The 22,442-nt window shown below is 38.4% G+C and overlaps 1 protein-coding gene across 1 annotated transcript in view; it reads left to right on the forward strand.

The window, feature by feature from the left end:
* The window catches only part of LOC113022859 (dysbindin), a 26,687-nt gene extending 4,338 nt beyond the window's left edge, over positions 1 to 22,349 (forward strand). The window contains exons 2-4 of the mRNA XM_026168747.1: positions 21,205 to 21,357; positions 21,448 to 21,591; positions 21,667 to 22,349. Coding sequence (XP_026024532.1) covers positions 21,205 to 21,357; positions 21,448 to 21,591; positions 21,667 to 21,923 — 554 coding nt within the window. The 3' untranslated portion in view covers positions 21,924 to 22,349. The remainder of the gene's footprint in view (positions 1 to 21,204; positions 21,358 to 21,447; positions 21,592 to 21,666) is intronic.
* The last annotated feature ends 93 nt before the right edge of the window (positions 22,350 to 22,442 follow it).

Consider the following 22,442-nt stretch of genomic DNA (forward strand, 5'->3'; position numbering starts at 1 on the left):
AGGAGATATGACGATTCGAATATGCCTCTCATTACAGAAATGCAGCGGTGATTTTGAACAAGCTCTCCATTCACTTTATATGGAGAGTTTTCTGACCTTGTGTTAGTCTGAGGAGATTTGCAAAAATTCTATAAATCCCACAACAATGATGGTGACATTTTCTGAAAGCCAGCAAAAATACCTACGTTTTGATGTATAATTTGTGGAAGTTGAGTGAAAATTGAGCAAGTAGCAAACAGTTGTTCGGACATGAAGTGAAAATTGCAAAACCTTCAGTGGCACACTGGAAGCCAAGAGCATAGCAACCATAACAACACATGTATTTTGTGAAAAATCACAATTTTGCAACTCAAAACTTTAAGAGGCATAAAAGTAAAACAGTAAAAGATTTGAAAAAGCTGAATCATACCTGAATAGCCCAATAATTTGTGAACATTTTAAAGTTTGAATGGTTGTTCTAGGTGAAAATATGAGGAAGTAGTTAAGTTTCAAAAACAAGCAAATTTTAGCAGAATTGCTGAAGTTTCCCATTCATTTCAATGGGACAAATTAAAGGAAAAAAGCTTAATATTTTAAAAAGTATAATAGTTAAAAATAGCAAAAGTCATAGCGCACATTAGCAGAAATAGCAGAATAGTTTAAAATTTGAACGGTGAAAATCGGCTGAAAATTGTGGAAGTAGTTAAGTGCCAAAAAGTGTACGGAAGCAACTAGAATAATAACTAGAAAAATTTGCATTTCCTGCGAAAATGCAGTGTGGATGCTTAAAGCTGAAGCTGTATGCAAAAAGTAGCTGAAAAAGCTGAAAAGTTGCAGAAATTGTAAAAACTTTGCAGAAGCAAAAGAAGTTTGCTAAAATGGAATAACTTAGCAGAACTGCAATATCTTAGAGGAAACATAATACTTGGCAGAAATACAATAGCATAGCAGAATTTAGCAGAAATATTGTAACTTACCAGAAACATGATAACTTCTCAAAAATACAAGAATTTAGGAGAAATAGTATAAGATAACAGAAAGAATATATTTAGCCAAAAATACTTAAACATTACAGAAACACTATGATTTAGAAAAATAGTACAACAGAGCAGAAATATTGTGATTTACCAGAGACACTGTGATGAACTATGAATATTGTAATTTTAAATTAAGACTATGTTTTAGCACAAATATTATAATTTGGCAGAAATACTATAATTTAGCAGAAATACTATATTAAGCACAAATCCTATAAAAAGCAGAAATGGCATGATTAAGCACAAATACTACATTTAGTAGAAATACTTTGTTTTAGCACAAATCCCATAAAAAGCAGAAATACTGTACTATGATTTAGTAGAAAAACTATAATTAATCAGAAATACTAAATTTAGCAGAAATACTATATTAAGCACAAATACTATGAAAAGCAGAAATAGTATATTAAGCACAAATCTTATAAAATAGCAGAAATGCTATGATTTAGCACAATAGTAATAAGTTAAACAGAAAAATTGGAAAAGCAAAATGGACAGCTGAAAAAATGCTGAACATGCTGAGGGTCCCTCAAATATACTTGTTAAATGACAAAAATCTGCAAAAAAATTTATTACAGCCACACAATCACAAATATGTACACATGAGGAAACACACATGCACATAGAGACCCACACACAAGATCCAATTCAGTCAACCAGTCTAAATATATTGAATTTAAATCTTAGAATGAGATCATCCCATTAAAAGCCTCTCTCTCTCTCTCTCTCTCTCTCTCTCTGTCACAGACACACACACACACACACACACACACACACACACACACACACACACACACACACACAGGGAGAGAGGACTAAGTTTCTAGGTCAGCCTGGGAACTGCTGAATTTGAATCCACCAATCAGAGAGCCTGTGCACTTTTCCCCACCAAAACAGGTGCATCTGTTTACACACGCAGCAGCACAGAGAGACACAGGATTTTTGCAGTCTATTTCTCATAGTGACGACTCCCTCAAACAAATGACCGTAATTTCCTAACCGTAGGGGCTAGAACGGTCATTCTTACACCGTTTTGTTCAGAAGAGGTGGGGGAATCTTCAAGTGTTGACAATTTAATATTAAAATATGAATTTTTAGAGATATATGACATGGATGACTTGTTGACTTAGAAGCCACGAATTCCCCAATATGCAAATTTGAATGCCTGAGACCACATATGTGATTGGCTGGCTGGGAAGCCGTGCAGGCCCTGATTTGTGGATTTGAATTCCTCAGCCCTCAGATATGATTGGCTGGCTTAGAAGCCATGAAGTCCCCAATATGCAAATTTGAATGCCTCAGGACACATATATGATTGGCTGGGAAACCGTGCAGGACCTGATTTGAAAATTTGAATGTCTAAGTCCTCACAGAGGATTGGCTGCCTGGGGACCAGGCAGAAATATATAGAAATACTATGATTAAGCATAAATACTACATTTAGTAGAAATACTATGTTTTAGCACAAATCCTATAAAAAGCAGAAATACTATAATTTAGCAGAAATACTATATTAAGCACAAATCATATAAAAAGCAGAAATACTATATTAAGCACAAATCCTATAAAAAGCAGAAATACTATATTAAGCACAAATTCTATAAAAAGCAGAAATACTATATTAAGCACAAATTCTATAAAAAGCAGAAATACTATATTAAGCACAAATCCTATTAAAAGCAGAAATACTATATTAAGCACAAATCTTATAAAATAGCAGAAACAGTATGATTTAGCACAATAGTAATAAGTTAAACAGAAAAATTGGAAAAGCAAAATGGACAGCTGAAAAAATGCTGAACATGCTGAGGGTCCCTCAAATATACTTGTTAAATGAAAAAATCAGCAAAAAAATGCACAGGGAGAGAGAAGTAAGTTTCTAGGTCAGCCTGGGAGCTGCTGAATTTGAATCCACCAATCAGAGAGCCTGTGTACTTTTTCCCGCCAAAACAGGTGCATCTTTTTACACACGCAGCACAGAGAGGCACAGGATTATTGCAGCCTATTTCTCATAGTGACGACTCCCCTCAAACAAATGACCATAATTTCCTAACCATAGGGGCTAGAGCGGTCATTCTTACACCGTTTTGTTCAGAAGAGATGGGGGAATCTTCAAGTGTTGACAATTTATCATTAAAATATGAATTTTTAGAGATATATGACATGGATGACTTGTTGACTTAGAAGCCACGAATTCCCCAATATGCAAATTTAAATACCTGGAGCCCACATACATGATTGGCTGGCTGGGAAGCTGTGCAGGCCCTGATTTGTGGATTTGAATTCCTCAGCCCTCAGATATGATTGGCTGGCTTAGAAGCCATGAAGGCCCCAATATGCAAATTTGAATGCCTCAGGACACATATATGATTGGCTGGGAAACCGTGCAGGCCCTGATTTGAAAATTTGAATGTCTCAGTCCTCACAGAGGATTGGCTGCCTGGGGACCTGGCAGAAATATATAGAAATACTATGATTAAGCATAAATACTACATTTAGTAGAAATACTATGTTTTAGCACAAATACTATAAAAAGCAGAAATACTATAATTTAGCAGAAATACTATATTAAGCACAAATCCTATAAAAAGCAGAAATGGTATGATTAAGCACAAATACTACATTTAGTAGAAATACTTTGTTTTAGCACAAATCCCATAAAAAGCAGAAATACTGTACTATGATTTAGTAGAAAGACTATAATTAATCAGAAATACTAAATTTAGCAGAAATACTATATTAAGCACAAATCCTATGAAAAGCAGAAATAGTATGATTAAGCATAAATACTACATTTAGCAGAAATACTATATTAAGCACAAATCTTATAAAAAGCAGAAATACTATATTAAGCACAAATCCTATAAAAGCAGAAATAGTATATTAAGCACAAATCTTATAAAATAGCAGAAATAGTGTGATTTAGCACAATAGTAATAACTTAAACAGAAAAATTGGAAAAGCAAAATGGACAGCTGAAAAAATGCTGAACATGCTGAGGTTCCCTCAAATATACTTGTTAAATGACAAAAATCAGCAAAAAAATTTATGACTGCCACACAATTACAAATATGTACACATGAGGAAACACACATGCACAGAGAGACCCACACACAAGATCCAATTCAGTCAACCAGTCTAAATATATTGAATTTGAATCTTAGAATGAGATCATCCCATTAAAAGGCTTTCTCTCTCTCTCTCTCCCTCTCTGTCACACACACACACAAACACACACACACACACACACACACACACACACACACATACACACACACACAGGGAGAGAGAAGTAAGTTTCTAGGTCAGCCTGGGAGCTGGTGAATTTGAATCCACCAATCAGAGAGGCTGTGCACTTTTCCCCACCAAAACAGGTGCATCTGTTTACACACGCAGCAGCACAGAGAGACACAGGATTATTGCAGTCTATTTCTCATAGTGACGACTCCCCTCAAACAAATGACCGTAATTTCCTAACCGTAGGGGCTAGAACGGTCATTCTTACACCGTTTTGTTCAGAAGAGATGGGGGAATCTTCAAGTGTTGACAATTTAATATTAAAATATGAATTTTTAGAGATATATGACATGGATGACTTGTTGACTTAGAAGCCACGAATTCCCCAATATGCAAATTTGAATGCCTGAGACCACATATGTGATTGGCTGGCTGGGAAGCCGTGCAGGCCCTGATTTGTGGATTTGAATTCCTCAGCCCTCAGATATGATTGGCTGGCTTAGAAGCCACGAAGGCCCCAATATGCAAATTTGAATGCCTCAGGACACTTATTTGATTGGCTGGGAAACTGTGCAGGCCCTGATTTGAAAATTTGAATGTCTCAGTCCTCACAGAGGATTGGCTGCCTGGGGACCTGGCAGAAATATATAGAAATACTATGATTAAGCATAAATACTACATTTAGTAGAAATACTATGTTTTAGCACAAATACTATAAAAAGCAGAAATACTATAATTTAGCAGAAATACTATATTAAGCACAAATCCTATAAAAAGCAGAAATAGGATGATTAAGCATAAACACTACATTTAGTAGAAATATTATGTTTGAGCAAAAATCCTATAAAAAGCAGAAATACTATATTAGGCACAAATCCCATAAAAAGCAGAAATAGTATGATTAAGCATAAATACTACATTTAGTAGAAATACTATGTTTTAGCACAAATAGTATAAAAAGCAGAAATATTGTAATTTAGCAGAAATACTATATTAGGCACAAATCTTATAAAATAGCAGAAATAGTATTATTTAGCACAATAGTAATAAGTTAAACAGAAAAATTGGAAAAGCAAAATGGACAGCTGAAAAAATGCTGAACATGCTGAGGGTCCCTCAAATATACTTGTTAAATGAAAAAATCAGCAAAAAAATGCACAGGGAGAGAGAAGTAAGTTTCTAGGTCAGCCTGGGAGCTGCTGAATTTGAATCCACCAATCAGAGAGCCTGTGTACTTTTTCCCGCCAAAACATGTGCCTCTTTTTACACACGCAGCACAGAGAGGCACAGGATTATTGCAGCCTATTTCTCATAGTGAGGACTCCCCTCAAACAAATGACCATAATTTCCAAACCGTAGGGGCTAGAGCGGTCATTCTTACACCGTTTTGTTCAGAAGAGATGGGGGAATCTTCCAGTGTTTACAATTTATCATTAAAATATGAATTATTAAAGATATTTGACTTGTAATGCACCATAACTGAGTAGAGCGAAGCAAAAACTGCCTTGACTTGCCCTCAAACAACGCTTTCTAACTCGAAATCTATTTGGAGTATCGATATCATTCTTTCACCGTAAGAGACAGCAGGCTTTGGTGAACAATCATGGAAATTTTCAGGTCTCTGTGGAAATCCAACAAAAAGTTATGACGAGAGAAAAAAGTGGTTCATTTCCACAGTTTGAAATCTGAAGAAATCTGAGCGAAGGACGAATTTCCTACCCTCAAACAAGTCCAACTCATTTCAGAACGGTAATAGGTGAGAAAGAAATTCTTGAATTGTGAGCGTCAGGGGTGTCTGAAGATATTCGGGGACAAGCCTCATGTCTTAACTTTGCTTCGTTAAGGAGATATGACGATTCGAATATGCCTCTCATTACAGAAATCCAGCGGTGATTTTGAACAAGCTCTCCATTCACTTTATATGGAGAGTTTTCTGACCTTGTGTTAGTCTGAGGAGATTTGCAAAAATTCTATAAATCCCACAACAATGATGGTGACATTTTCTGAAAGCCAGCAAAAATACCTACGTTTTGATGTATAATTTGTGGAAGTTGAGTGAAAATTGAGCAAGTAGCAGGAAGTTGTTCGGACATGAAGTGAAAATTGCAAAACCTTCAGTGGCACACTGGAAGCCAAGAGCATAGCAACCATAACAACGCATGTATTTTGTGAAAAATCACAATTTTGCAACTCAAAACTTTAAGAGGCATAAAAGTAAAACAGTAAAAGATTTGAAAAAGCTGAATCATACCTGAATAGCCCAATAATTTGTGAACATTTTAAAATTTGAATGGTTGTTCTAGGTGAAAATATGAGGAAGTAGTTAAGTTTCAAAAACAAGCAAATTTTAGCAGAATTGCAGAAGTTTCCCATTCATTTCAATGGGACAAATTAAAGGAAAAAAGCTTAATATTTTAAAAAGTATAATAGTTAAAAATAGCAAAAGTCATAGCGCACATTAGCAGAAGAAGCAGAATAGTTTAAAATTTGAACGGTGAAAATCGGCTGAAAATTGTGGAAGTAGTTAAGTGCCAAAAAGTGTACGGAAGCAACTAGAATAATAATAATAAAGAATAAAGAGAAACAGGAACTCAATAGTGTGGATGCTTAAAGCATCCACACAACTAGAAAAATTTGCATTTCCTGCGAAAATGCAGTGTGGATGCTTTAAAGCTGAAGCTGTATGCAAAAACTAGCTGAAAAAGCTGAAAAGTTGCAGAAATTGTAAAAACTTTGCAGAAGCAAAGAAGTTTGCTAAAATGGAATAACTTAGCAGAACTGCAATATCTTAGAGGAAACATAATACTTGGCAGAAATACAATAGCATAGCAGAACTTAGCAGAAATATTGTAACTTACCAGAAACATGATAACTTCTCAAAAATACAAGAATTTAGGAGAAATAGTATAAGATAACAGAAAGAATATATTTAGCCAAAAATACTTAAACATTACAGAAACACTATGATTTAGAAAAATAGTACAACAGAGCAGAAATATTGTGATTTACCAGAGACACTGTGATGAACTATGAATATTGTAATTTTAAATTAAGACTATGTTTTAGCACAAATATTATAATTTGGCAGAAATACTATAATTTAGCAGAAATACTATATTAAGCACAAATCCTATAAAAAGCAGAAATGGTATGATTAAGCATAAATACTACATTTAGTAGAAATACTTTGTTTTAGCACAAATCCCATAAAAAGCAGAAATACTGTACTATGATTTAGTAGAAAAACTATAATTAATCAGAAATACTAAATTTAGCAGAAATACTATATTAAGCACAAATCCTATGAAAAGCAGAAATAATATGATTAAGCATAAATACTACATTTAGCAGAAATACTATATTAAGCACAAATCTTATAAAAAGCAGAAATAGTATATTAAGCACAAATCTTATAAAATAGCAGAAATACTATATTAAGCACAAATCTTATAAAAAGCAGAAATAGTATATTAAGCACAAATCTTATAAAATAGCAGAAATAGTATGATTTAGCACAATAGTAATAAGTTAAACAGAAAAATTGCAAAAGCAAAATGGACAGCTGAAAAAATGCTGAACATGCTGAGGGTCCCTCAAATATACTTGTTAAATGACAAAAATCTGCAAAAAAATCTATAACAGCCACACAATTACAAATATGTACACATGAGGAAACACACATGCACAGAGAGACACACACACAAGATCCAATTCAGTCAACCAGTCTAAATATATTGAATTTGAATCTTACAATGAGATCATCCCATTAAAAGGCTTTCTCTCTCTCTCTCTCTCTCTCTCTCTCTCTCTCTCTCTGTCACACACGCACACACACACACACACACACACACACACACACAAACACACAGAGGGAGAGAGCTGCTGAATTTGAATCCACCAATCAGAGTGGCTGTGTACTTTTTCCCGCCAAAACAGGTGCTTCTGTTTACACACGCAGCACAGAGAGACACAGGATTATTGCAGTCTATTTCTCATAGTGAGGACTCCCCTCAAACAAATGACCATAATTTCCTAACTGTAGGGGCTAGAGCGGTCATTCTTACACCGTTTTGTTCAGAAGTTATTGGGGAATCTTCAAGTGTTGACAATTTATCATTAAAATATGAATTATTAGAGATATATGACATGGATGACTTATTGACTTAGAAGCCACGAATTCCCCAATATGCAAATTTGAATGGCTGAGGCCACATATATGATTGGCTGGCTGGGAAGCCGTGCAGGCCCTGATTTGTGGATTTGAATTCCTCAGCCCTGATATGATTGGCTGGCTTAGAAGCCATGAAGGCCCCAATATGCAAATTTGAATGCCTCAGGACACATATATGATTGGCTGGGAAGCCCTGCAGGCCCTGATTTGAAAATTTGAATTTCTCAGTCCTCACAGAGGATTGGCTGCCTGGGGACCTGGCAGAAATATATAGAAATACTATGATTAAGCATAAATACTACATTTAGTAGAAATACTATGTTTTAGCACAAATCCTATAAAAAGCAGAAATACTATAATTTAGCAGAAATACTATATTAAGCACAAATCCTATAAAAAGCATAAATACTATATTAGGTACAAATCCTATAAAAAGCAGAAATACTATATTAGGCACAAATAGTATAAAAAGCAGAAATACTATAATTTAGCAGAAATACTATGTTAGGCACAAATCCTATAAAAAGAACAAATACTATAATTTAGCAGAAATACTATATTAGGCACAAATCTTATGAAAAGCAGAAATAGTATGATTTAGCAGAAATACTGTATTTAGCACAAGTACCGAAAAGTACCAGAAATACTATGATTTAGCAGAATAGTAATAACTTACAAAATTACAAATATGGAGGCATATTGAAACACAAATGCACAGAAGGACACACAAACACAGGCTCTAATCCAGTCAACCAGTCTAACTATATTCAATTTAAATCCTACAATGACATGCTGCCAAATAAGGGCAGGGTCCTCTCTCTCCCACTAAACACACACACACACACACACACACACACACACACACACACACACACACACACACACACACACACACACACACACACACAGGGAGAGAGAAGTAAGTTTCTAGGTCAGCCTGGGAGCTGCTGAATTTGAATCCACCAATCAGAGTGGCTGTTTACGTTTTCCCGCCAAAGCAGGTGCATCTTTTTACACACGCAGCACAGAGAGGCACAGGATTATTGCAGCCTATTTCTCATAGTGACGACTCCCCTCAAACAAATGACCATAATTTCCTAACCGTAGGGGCTAGAGCGGTCATTCTTACACCGTTTTGTTCAGAAGAGATGGGGGAATCTTCCAGTGTTAACAATTTATCATTAAAATATGAATTATTAAAGATATTTGACTTGTAATGCACCATAACTGAGTAGAGCGAAGCAAAAACTGCCTTGACTTGCCCTCAAACAACGCTTTCTAACTCTAAATCTATTTGGAGTATCGATATCATTCTTTCACCGTAAGAGACAGCAGGCTTTGGTGAACAATCATGGAAATTTTCAGGTCTCTGTGGAAATCCAACAAAAAGTTATGACGAGAGAAAAAAGTGGTTCATTTCCACAGTTTGAAATCTGAAGAAATCTGAGCGAAGGACAAATTTCCTACCCTCAAACAAGTCCAACTCATTTCAGAACGGTAATAGGTGAGAAAGAAATTCTTGAATTGTGAGCGTCACGAGTGTCTGAAGATATACCGGGACAAGCCTCATGTCTTAACTTTGCTTCGTTAAGGAGATATGACGATTCGAATATGCCTCTCATTACAGAAATGCAGCGGTGATTTTGAACAAACTCTCCATTGACTTTATATGGAGAGTTTTCTGACCTTGTGTTAGTCTGAGGAGATTTGCCAAAATTCTATAAATCCCACAACAATGATAGTGACATTTTCGGAAACCCAGCAAAAATACCTATGTTTTGATGTATAATTTGTGGAAGTTGAGTGAAGATTGAGCAAGTAGCAAGAAGTTGTTCGGACATGAAGAGAAGACTGCAAAACCTTCAGTGGCACACTGGAAGCCAAGTGCATAGCAACCATAACAACGCATGTATTTTGTGAAAAATTACAATTTTGCAACTGAAAACTTTAAGAGGCATAAAGGTAAAACGGTAAAAGATTTGAAAAAGCTGAATCATACCTGAATAGCCCAATAATTTGAGAACATTTTAAAGTTTGAATGGTTGTTCTACGTGAAAATATGAGGAAGTAGTTAAGTTTCAGAAACAAGCAAATTTTAGCAGAATTGCAGAAGTTTCCCATTCATTTTAATGGGACAAATTAAGCTTAATATTTTAAAAAGTATAATAGTGAAAAATACCAAAAGACATAGCAGGAATTAGCAGAAATAGCAGAATATTTTAAAATTTGAACGGTGAAAATCGGCTGAAAATTGTGGAAGTAGTTAAGTGCCAAAAAGTGTACGGAAGTCCCAAGAGGAACTCAATAGTGTGGATGCTTAAAGCATCCACACAATAAAGAATAAAGAGAAACAGGAACTCAATAGTGTGGATGCTTAAAGCATCCACACAATTAGTCCCAAAGAGATCAGTGATTTCACGAGGCTAAAAAGGATCAGGGCCGTAACTCCAGAGAAGACGTCTCCCATCTGTTGCTCTGACCCGGCACCGCTTTATCACATTCTGATTTTTCTTTTTCTTTTTTTTTTTGTGGGTTGTGCTGTGAAGTGAGGGATTGACCAGCTGTTGAGAGCATGCTGCAGACAGAAATGTGGAGGCTGAAAAAGGAAATTGTTTCTATACTCCATGTTTCATAGCTCGGTCCCCTTGGGCACGACCCAGATAAGATGGAGGAGGTTGATGCTCTTTAATAAGCAAATTAGAGGCGTAAAAACGAAATCCTTATCATGTACTGTGTGTTTCATTAATTGTTTACTCTCTGAGGGATTCAAACAGTACGGACACCTGTCTCTGCTTTGCTGCCCTGCTATCTAATGGAGCTTAGCATCTAAGCTAGAAGGGAAAGTGGCACTACACTGAACAACCTCTATTATGCAGAAAATTGTTGACAGCTACAATTAAATGTTTACGTATGAGAGCACTGTTGAATATCACGTATATGGCTGGGGATGCTAACCTGCCTAGAGTGATGGAATTGAGATTGGGACATGTTTACACATCTCTGTGATAGCGTTTCATAATGACCAGCTGGTGAGTCTATAGGGAAATGCTCTCTGTCTATTCCAGTGTAGTAGCAGAACTCACTGACACACTTTATAGCCGTGGCCCTAGAATCACCTTATTTCACACTTCAGAATCTATGTCCACATAAATGGGTTTAATAATAACTTTCTGCTGGCTGCTCTCGTAGGTCACTGGGACCAAACTGACTTGAGTTTGGTTTAATTATTGCTTAAGTCTGGATCGCACTGATAAATCGAGGCTAATGCACCAATAAGAGCGTTTCCTTTTTTCAAGATTCAGACGCTACAAAGCGAGGCACTCGTAATACCGTGTTATTATTCTCAAATAAGACTCATTGCTCACTAATGTGAGAAGAGCTCTCATGTTGCGAATACACTGATTATTCTGCTGCAAACAATGCTTCTTGGCATGTCGGTGCTTTAAGCTAATTGAATGTTTTTGAGTGTTAGCGCGTGATTATACAAAACACGGATGTCTGAACGGTTCCCATTAATTTAGCGTAAGCCCCGTAGCCCTGAGGATACAGACCAGCGCCGTTAATTAGTTCTCCAACAAATCCATCTCCTTACTTTTCAGCTCAACAGCATTTTGTGTATCCCTCCAGGGTTCAGAGATACTCACACAACAACAGCAACAGTTTGTCACTGAGAGAAAACAAATTCACACCAAAAGAAAATTAAAGTGGATCTGATGGCCTTTTATGGTATGAGATGGTTCTCAGAAAATATCACACAGAGAAGGTGACATTCACATCACTGCTTTGGTTCAGCCCCCAGGCCCACTGGTTAGATTAGCCAAACTAGTTATTAGTAGTTATCAGCCCACATTCTTACATATCCATATATAAAGCTGATGTACAACTATAGAAAACATTACAGCATCAGATTATTCAGTATACAGTGCTAATTGCTTTTGGCACACTTGATCCTTTGTGCACCTTTTTGCTAGCGAGAGGCATCCTGATGTCATCCTGAGGACATTAGTTAAAAAACAAAGGGGGTGTTTTCGGTCAGCAACAAAGACTGAGCTTTCCTTAAGATGGCATGATGATACAGCTTATCTAACGAAGTTTGTTGTCGACCAGTGATTTTTTTTCCGGCCGGTCTGACACTCCTGTTCAGTTTGTTCCTGTTTGCCAAACCAGACTGGTTACCATACCAGACTGAGAGATTGAACACAAAACTGAGTTTGAATTTCCCTAATGGTTTACTGTGTAATGGCCATGTTTTTGTAGTTTCCTGACATTCTATTGACTGTTTAATCCACAAATTAAGAACCACAGCATAAAATAAATGAATCGCTCAGTCCTTATCCTTGCTTTAAACACTGACTGTTTGCTAACTGCGCTGCCTCAAATGACAACATTTGCTACTGGATGTCAGCTAAGATTTTAGCATCTGAAGAATGAGATGTTTCCTCCGATAGGTGGTGGATTCCAAATTGCTGCTTTTCTTTTCTATTCACAAGGGGCCGATGGAGCCACATGTTTTGATTTGGCAGCTTTTTACACCAGATGGTGTTTCCGATGCAAAGGCTATCACTTCTGTGAGATGAGTGTCTGGTTCTTCCCATGTCCTGGGTAAGATTTCCCAAAGCTGGTGGGAGATGTCACCCACGGCTTGGTTGAAGTGCAGTAGACCAGGAAATCTCTCCAAAGCTGTTTCCTTTCCAGGCTCCAGATAAAGGAGCCAAAAGTCTACATGATGTAAATCAGCACTTGCGTGAATGCCTTTTGTGCAGCTTTTGTCTGCAAAGGGTTAAAGCTTAAATACTAAAATAGTGAGAAAACTTGCATGAATTCTTTAACAAGTGTGCAAAAAAGGCAATGATTGGATCCGTACAGCAGTTGGTGCTCAGTACATCAAGATAACGCCGCACTGACTTTTTTCATAGTTTATACAGAAACTGCAGGCCACCCTGTCTGAGTCTCAACAAACAGACGAGCCGTGTCTGAGAGACTGTTTGGTTTAACCAAACATTCTTACAATTCTCCCGGCTGAGATGGAAATTGCTTCAAACCTTCCTCACAAAAATGAGGAGAGGCGGTGAGACTTTACAAGAAGAAAAGAGAGTAGTGTTAAGGTGACTGAAAGAAGAAGCGTCGCTCAATGTTTTAATAAAGACAGAAAAAGAGTTCAGGATGACGATGATGATGTACCCAAAATATTTCAGAGCGTGCCTACAGATTTAATTATCAGATTTTTTTAAAGTGTCTGTTTTCTGAGCTCAGCTATGTTGCCGTGCCCTGATTCAGGCTGTTGACAGTCACTCTGCATACACTTTGCCTCTAACAAGCGGAACAAACTCATTAATACTGTTTACTTCAGTGTAAGACCGTGTAATTTGCCGCTGCACTCAACAGAGATTTGTGCATTATTGACTGGTTGGGTTAAGTAATTGAACACTGTGTTGTTCATCAAGAGTGATTTTGAATAAGAGGATTTGTAAATGTTCTGGGTACATCAGTACTTTGTCATCCGCTGAAGCCCATTGTGTCGATCAGAACTCGCGGCAGTCTGCTGGTGGACGTATGGAGGGCAGTGGGTCAGGGCACTGACCTACAAACAGTCCTATTGTGGGTTTACAAAAAAGGGGAAGGAAGGAGAGGGTTAACACTGATGTCATTGTTGGTGGATGGTGCTGGACACTGTTTTGTCCTGGGATGAAGACACACTCATGCACCCAGCAGACATGCAAACACACATCAACAACACTTATAAATAATTCACTGCTCTTGCATCTGGAGTCTAATAAATGTCACTTTCTTGTAGGAGGAAAAAGAAAACCGTGTGAAAAACCCAAAATAATTTGAGAGGTAAAGCAGACACTGCACAGCCTCCGTGTTGTTGTTCTCCATTTTGGTTGTTGTTCCACTTCAGTTCAAGGCACTTTTGGAAGGAAAGTGCAATGTTTTCATAAACCGCAGCGATTCACACTTTGCTGGGACCACCAGTATGCTCTGATCAGGATAAGAAGAAGCACAACGAGATGTTTTTAATGTTAGTTGTATACTTGTGTTGTAATTTCAGACTGCTTCACTGCTCTCACTGTTAGGGTAAATCTACCTGTAGCCAGCCACTGAGTCACCATTAATTACCACAGACACTGATCCACTAATGACCAGCTCTGCACTGTGAACAACCCACTGATGCTGTTAAGATTACTGCTCTGTCGGAAGAGACTATCAGTAAAAATAACAACTAATGAGCCCAGCTATTACTTCCTGTGTCTCTTCATCTCTACAAACCGAACTCTTGCTTTAACTTACTTTTATCTACCCCTTTCCATCATATAACACATTTTTCTTTAGACAGCCCACTTCTCAGTTTTAGCCTTTCAGCCTCCCTGACCTTTTCTCCCTCTCGCTTTCTGCCTTCTTTATGTGTTTACATCCTCTGCTTCTGCTCCCTCGCTCTTTCTCTCTTGTCGCAGTCGGGAACCGGTCCATGTGAAATAAAATCTCTCTCCTCTGATAAGCTAAAGTGTGTCTGGGTGGAAAAGGCAGCCAGTCTTTAAGTGTTGCCTCAGACCAAACAAGTGTTACCTCACATCTGTCCCACGGTTTAGAAGTACATGGTCGTCACCCCTCTCATTTGTAGATAAACTACAATTGCACAGTGTGTTTGAGGGAGGCAGAAACGGAGCCAAGAGCTGTTATTTGAATTCTTTTGCTTTTCTACTGCAGTCTGCTACTTTCATTTAAGGAGCCAGAGGGCTGAGGGTAGGTACCACCGCTAGAGCCATTTAAATGGCAATATTACAAGCTGTTTGTAAAAGGAAAACGCTTCTCAGAAAAAAAGCCTCGGCTTGGCTGAATGGAATCAATCCAAGTGTTTGGCAAACTGCCCTATAATCAAAGCAGAAGAGGAAAATGTGGTTCTCTCCTGCTTTCTGTTTAGCTGCTGTTTACTGAAAAGTTGTAGCTCGTGCTGCTCCTACAACTGGATTGTCTCGGGAGGCCTGTTTCCTCTGCTCTGACCTTCCCCTGCCTCTGAGCTCACATTTTCATTTAGAACAGTGATGGGCTAATGGCAGCCTCCAGGCGACAGCGAACCCTCCTATCCCTTCATTTAGCCTCCAGATCAATGTGTTGCCTCTACTATTTGTGCAGTAAACTGCCATTACAAAGTCCTGTCCTTGAGAACATCACAGGGGAACGAGGCACGTGGCATGCAGATGCTAAATAGATACAAAGATTGACCCGATTTTCTTTTTTCTTTATGCATAGTGCCCTGTTTTGTTCAGTTTGTCGAGTAGAACATACTCTAGAATGAATATCTGCTGGATGTGTTTTGTTGAGTCTGCTTCATTAGGATATTATAACACATTTTTTTCCTCGGAAGTCTAAAAAAACTTTATGCAGGTACTTGAGTCCTTACAGTTGCATCTTTTTTTCCTAGCTTTCTGATGACAGTTTTTCATTGGCTTTATAAGATGAATTAGCCTAATTTCTAAAGTGATTTCCTGTAAGTGGAATCATGTCTAAGGAGTACAGGCCCGCCCCATTCTCTTACATTGCTGCTTTTGTCTGAATTTGAATGGACTCTTTCTCCCACTGCCGCCTGAGCGGAGGATCTGAGTTTGTGTTTATGTGGGAAGCCAGAGCAGTACACGGACATGTCCAGCACGCTCCCTCTTTCTTCATCCTTCTGTCTGTTCCAGTCATTCTGCTTGCCCAGCTGGTCTTGAGCCCTGGTCTATGACCTTTTCTTCCTCAAGTCCCAGGGCACTGACAGGAAGGAAGGAGGGGGGTGACTGGAAGGACAGAGGGGAGAGACATGAGGAGAGAAACAGAAAGAATGGTATACTGGACAACGATGGAGAAAGGAAAACTGAACCGAATTCTTAAAGTAATAGTATGGCTTAAAGAAAGAAATTGAGATAGAACAGGATTTTAAAAAAGCCATACAGTAAGATAGGAGGAAGGAGCAAAGAAGAGATCAAAATAGGCAGAAAAAAATCAGAAATGCCACCAAAGGATGAGAAAAGGAAATAAATGACAGTTTAATGCATGTTGCCTCATTCAGCAGCAGGAACTTCAAACATATTGTGGTACAGAGGGAGAAGTAATTAATTGATCCCGTACTGAATTTGTACTTTTCTTCATCATTTGGATCATTTGGAAATTGAAGGAATCTAAAATCACCATCAAGCATACTTGGTCTGGCGATCTATGCAAGATCTTACCACACAGGGTGATCATATTCATGAGGAAGGTGGTGGATCAAAACTACAGGAGGAGCTTGTTAATGATCTCGACTTGCTGTGTTTGCATGAAGAGAAATGCAGAGTAGAGGTGGGAACATTATGCTCTGGGGCTGTTTTTCTAATAAGGGTACAAGACAACTTCATTGTATTGAGGGGCCAATGGATGCAGCCACCTGCTATAAAATCTTGGATGAGAAGCTCTTTCTCTCAGCTAGAACACTGAAGATGGGTCTTTCAGCATGACAGCGATCCACCAAGCCAACAATTGCTAAAGACGAATCACATTAAAGTCATGTAGTGGTCTAGCCAGTCTTCAAACCTCAGTCCTGTAGAGAATCTGTGGAGGGAGCTGAAGCTTTCTTTCAGTTTCTGCAGCCAAGAAACTGAAAGAATTTGGAGAGTTTCTATAAAGGGTGTGGCTCTAATACATATTTCACTCGATGACATGCAAATTAATTTATAGCTGTTATATAATGTGTTTTGGTTTGTTTCTCTTTTCCCCCCCTAAATGTTTATGTTGATATTCTGTCTCTCTCCATTAAAATAAAACTACCATAAAAATTAGAGAACAAATAATTATTTCCTCCCGCATATGAAACTAAATACTTTGGCTTGTGAATGAATTGATGAATTAGACTTGATATGTAACCTGGACACCATGGCCATGGTTTTCTTTCGAGGATTTCCCTGTGTGAGTATTTGCAGAGGTCACTAGGTCATCTGCGGCTACCGAAGCCCACTGATCAAGGTTACCCAGCAGGAAAAAGAACCAGGAGGAGTGAAGCAAAATCAATGTGGGGATATACATCTGTAGCTAACCTTTAGCTCTCCATGTGCCTCAGCCTTTAAGTAGAAACAATCAATGCTGTGATCAATCAGTGCTTAACAGAGTAGGAAAAAAACCTCCAGGATAGGCAGTTTGCTTAAACCTGTTGCCTGTCATGGAAAGTGAAATTTTGTCCCAGCCTCCAAAGATGCTGTTTATTTTCTGTAAGCTCTCATTATCGTTCAGCCAGCACAAATCAAGTGTTTCATCCCACATGATGTCCTCAGCCGGTCACATTAAATAAGGGTCTCTTTTTACACACACACATATCAGACAAGCAGTGCCTAATTGTGACAGACATCTTGCTTCGTCAGCTCAGCTCCCTTTGCTTTCCTTAAGGCTCTGAGGACAAAGGCATTCCTGATTGTGCAACAGTGCAGTGCGAAGAGAGCATCACAGACCCACGACCTCAAACGTCTCTATGAAGACAGAAATGCTGGAAAGGCAAAACGCTGCAAGAGTGACTGATGCGCCGATGTGGAAAAAAAAAAGTTTTGAAAGCTTCAGGAAAGAGGTGTCGTGTCTGTACCAGCTGTACTAACTATAATAATAAAAATAATGCCCATACATTCTTTTTCACCTGTCCAATTCAGGGTTGCAGATCACCAGAATGATCATTATTGTTTACTGGCCCTGGATGAACTTTCCAAAGTTTAAGGAAATGATCATCATTGGGTTCTCCTTCTCACGTCAGGCTCTTGGTCAGTGGGGTTTTGGATGTTTGAACAAATTCTCACCTTCTGAAAAACATTAATAAGGCATAAAAATGTAACTGATCTCTTGATGTAAAAGTAAAAATGAGATGAATGCTCGTTCCAAATACCTGTGCTAATGTTGTTAGCTTTCTGTTGCCAGTTTGTTTAGAAATTTTTTCAGGCTGTGGAGAGTCCTTTCTTTATTTCTGGGTTCTGTGTCTACACCCACACACCGTAGGTGCTGTCAGCATCACTCTGCGGTTTGAATGGTCTTCTTCCTGTTTTCCAAAGCTGTCTGCCTGTCTGATCCCAAAGCAAAGCCCGGCCACTGTACCCAGGAGGGACTCTATCAAAGAGGGCCAGAGACGAGCTGCAGTGACAGGCTCGTGTCGTTCCGCCACCACAGATGTGACTCATGGGGGGCACTGCGCTGAGACAGCACTCCAAAGAAGGCAACCTGTTGCTGCTTTTAGGCTTGTGCTGCAGTTTGGGGATTTAAAGTGATTATGCAACAAGTCTTTATAGTTCATAATGAGGACATTTTTGGCAAAGATAGTCTCCTCACATTGCCAGAGAAAGATTTTTTTTAAATTTTTTTTTTTTTACCCCTTTTCCTGGTAAACATCCTGAGAACATTGTCTTTCTGTTCTCCATCACTTGCCTGTGTAATTATAGAGCTGCTGTGACTGCTGATCTCAACAAAGACCAGCTAATCTTCACATTACTTCCAGTTTGGACATGGCTTGAAAGCCTCATCCAATTAGCTCAATCCCCTGCCTGCAAGTTGTAAGAGCTCCTCAAAATTCAGACACTGCTCTAATGATTACAACATACTACTGTATGCACGCTGAGAGTAAGTGATGACACGAAGAACACATGCTTTCATCTTTTCTCTCTGAGTCTAGTAGGAGGAAAAGGAGTAACAATCTCATAAGTATCTGTGGCCAGGTGAAATGTTCCCCTCAGTCTTCTGTTGGCTCCAAATGCTTATTTAGCATCCAAACATGTGACCGGTGTCCATCGTCTCATCCAGCTCTTTCCTGGTGTTTAGAAATGCTAAATGACTTTCATCTTAATTGCCTCTGCATTTTTTTTTTTTTGTTTTGTTTGTAGAATATCTGACTAGTGTTGTTGAATAATGGGGGTTTCCAATACCGGTTCTAAGTGAATAGCGCACTGCGCATCCACACAGTAAAAAATGTCTAACACAGCACCAGGTCTCCACCCCTGGAGTCAAGCTGCTTGGATGTGACGTCTGCTCAGCTACACAGTAAAAGCTTACAAGGAATCACAAATCCAGAGTCTTTACTAAGCATCGAACATTTTTGGTCTGTTTTTCTGTTACAGTATATAGTGTGTATAGTATAGTATATAGTGATCGATTACTTAGACACAACCAAGATATCTACACGCCTCTACACGCTCATTTCAGCTTTTTTTTTTTTTTTTTTTTTTTTGTCTAATATATTTTTTCCTTCGAAGTCATGCGTCCTGATACTTACACTATTCCTTCCTTTCTTTCTTCCTTGTTTCCTTCCTTCCTTCCTTCCAGGGTTTTCGCCCCTCCTCCTCCTGACAGCTTTAGATATATTACATACTAAAAACTCTATATATAGAGAGATATAGATCTTTATACAGAAATAGATAGCTATAGTAGCAATCACTTTAACATTACATCAGGTTGGTGGGCTATGATGATAAACTGAAGCTACTTAAGGGCTTCTGCTTACATTTGACTAGTAAATATCAAGTTAATAAAGTTGATAAAGGATTTCAAATGTTCCACAGCTTGCTTCTAAACTTAGTTTGATCAAAGAGTAGGGCTGCCACTTTGATTTTTTTTTTCTTTATAACAGAAACTGATAAAATGATATGAATCACTGCTTTAAACAGAATCTAGTTTGCTGTACTTTTAGATTTTCATTTGGCTGTAATATACGATTCATCTAAAAGAACATAAATAAAGTTTCTGCTAAAGTAGATACAGTTAGCATGCTAAAAATGGTATATAAAAAGCACATCTTTATTCAAATGAGACATGTTTGAGTATTGGACTTTGGCTCAGAGTATGTTGACTGTTTGATCCCAGGCCTCTCCACATGTATAGCAGCTCTGCCACCTTTTAGTGACTGTGTGAAGCACAAAGCTTAAACCGGTGTTGTTCTTGCACCATTAACTTAAAACAGAACTACAGACATTATACAGATTATATATGGGAGATCTATTTTGCATCATTCTTTCCTTATGAACAACATTCATACTAGTTTCACATTCTTAATTTCTTCATTTTCATGAATAAATCTTAGAATTAAGGTGTGTAATCTGAGACATAAAATCTTAAACAGGAGGTAATGGAAAAATTCTGCTAATTTCTTCCCTTTCCAATCAGCACAGATTAATTGTATAGTTTTTTATTGTATAGTTACTTTCATTGGGGTTTCTTGTACCTTTGTAACAGATAATCTAACTATTGAAAGTTGAAAGACAGAAATCCTTCTGCTTCACAGTTCACGTGTGGATTAATGTCTCCACCTACTGGCTACCAACATTGACCCCTGAGTACATGTATAATGGCTCTCAAGCTAAACAATCCTTAGCTTGAGATGGTCTTACTGACCACCACATGCACCATCAGAGTGAAAGAACTAGTTTGTGAACTCCACCCTGCTGTGGTGGAGGCCTCAACTGGCCCAGCCTCCAAATGACAGGTGGCTGTAGCTCAGGAGGTGGAGCTGGTCTACTAATTGGAAGGTTGGTGGTTTGAGTCTGCATGCCAAATATCTTTGGGCAAGATGCTAACCACAAGTTGCTCTCTGATTCATCCATTGAAGTATGAATGTGTATGAATGTTAGATAGAAAGCACTTCTGCATAGAAATAGTGTTTGTATCATTGTATGAATGGGCGTGTTGTATAAAGTGCTTTGAATGCTCTGGGAGAGTAGAAAAGCGCTCTATAAATCCAGGGATGCGGTGAAAACTTCAGCTGAGCTGGTGTCTGAGTTCCTCTTCTTCTCTTGTGATTGCCAGCGGAGAGCGAGCGCAGTCAGCGGCTCCCAGATGTGGACGCAGCACAGCAGCTCAAGCTGAGAGAGAGACAGCGTTTCTTTGAGGAGGTCTTCCAGCACGATGTGGACGTCTACCTTTCCTCGGCACACCTTTGTATCAAAGATTACAGAAGACGTGAGTTGAACTGTTGGTGTTTATGCATGAAAATGTGCCATATAAATGCACAATAGTATTTTCATACTGTTGTTTCTCTTCTTACTGCAGCTCCTATTGGCAGCATCTCTTCTATGGAGGTGAATGTGGACTTGTTGGATCAAATGGAGCTGATTGACATCTCTGACCAGGAGGGTTTGGATGTCTTTTTCAGTTCCGTAGGAGAAGAAGGAATGCTGACTTCCCCGCTGCCAGGTAAAGAACAGAACCTTAATAAAATGCACAGCGGCACAGCTGCATCGCTAACAGTGTTTTTCTCTGACGTCCTAGGAAATAACAACCACAATGAGGAAGCAATCAGTAATGGACTGTTTCGACATGTCCTTGAAAGTCTTGACGCCAAGTCCCGCATGTCCTCCACATCTTCAAATTCTTCCTCTGACAGCCAGACCATGAATGTCAACGGGGAAGACACTCCTGTTGTTGGGTCAGACAGCGAGGAAACGCACACCAATACAGTCAAGCGCAGAGCCATGTCCGCAAAGACAGAGGAGGGGAAAAGTCCGAATTCAGCTTCGTCTTCATAGATTACACCCTCTCCTTAGTAGATCTCTGCCTGCAACACAGATGTTAACACCTGAGTGAAGAGCGGACTTTGACTTGAGTTATTGAAACAGACGTTTGGGTCTTTCTTCCATATAACTATCTTTGATCACTATTTACAACCTTCCTGTTTGATCAGTTAAGCTTAGGGTTGTTGGGACTATTAACTGTAAAGATGGAGACTTTTCTTTTTAACCTCACAGATGGCTGATTAAATTTGTACAGTATTAACACAAAGCAGGGAAGTAAAGCAATAACTGAAACAAAAATATTTGGATAAAGTATGACCTGTGTTCATTTGGTAATGTTTTTTAAAGTTCTGGTATTGAAGTCAAAACTTTGTCCTCTCACAACAAATTAAAAGTTTTAACAATAAAGGAAGAGAGAAAAAAACCTTTTGTGTGCTTGTAACTAAGTATCAAACAGTGCTTCCGTCTGGTTGTTTCGCTTCCTGGGCCTAACATTTTGTGCAAAAGTCTCGAGCCACCACTCATATTCTTTTT

The sequence above is a fragment of the Astatotilapia calliptera genome, chromosome 5 (genome assembly GCF_900246225.1).
Source record: "Astatotilapia calliptera chromosome 5, fAstCal1.2, whole genome shotgun sequence".
Classification (NCBI taxonomy): domain Eukaryota; kingdom Metazoa; phylum Chordata; class Actinopteri; order Cichliformes; family Cichlidae; genus Astatotilapia; species Astatotilapia calliptera.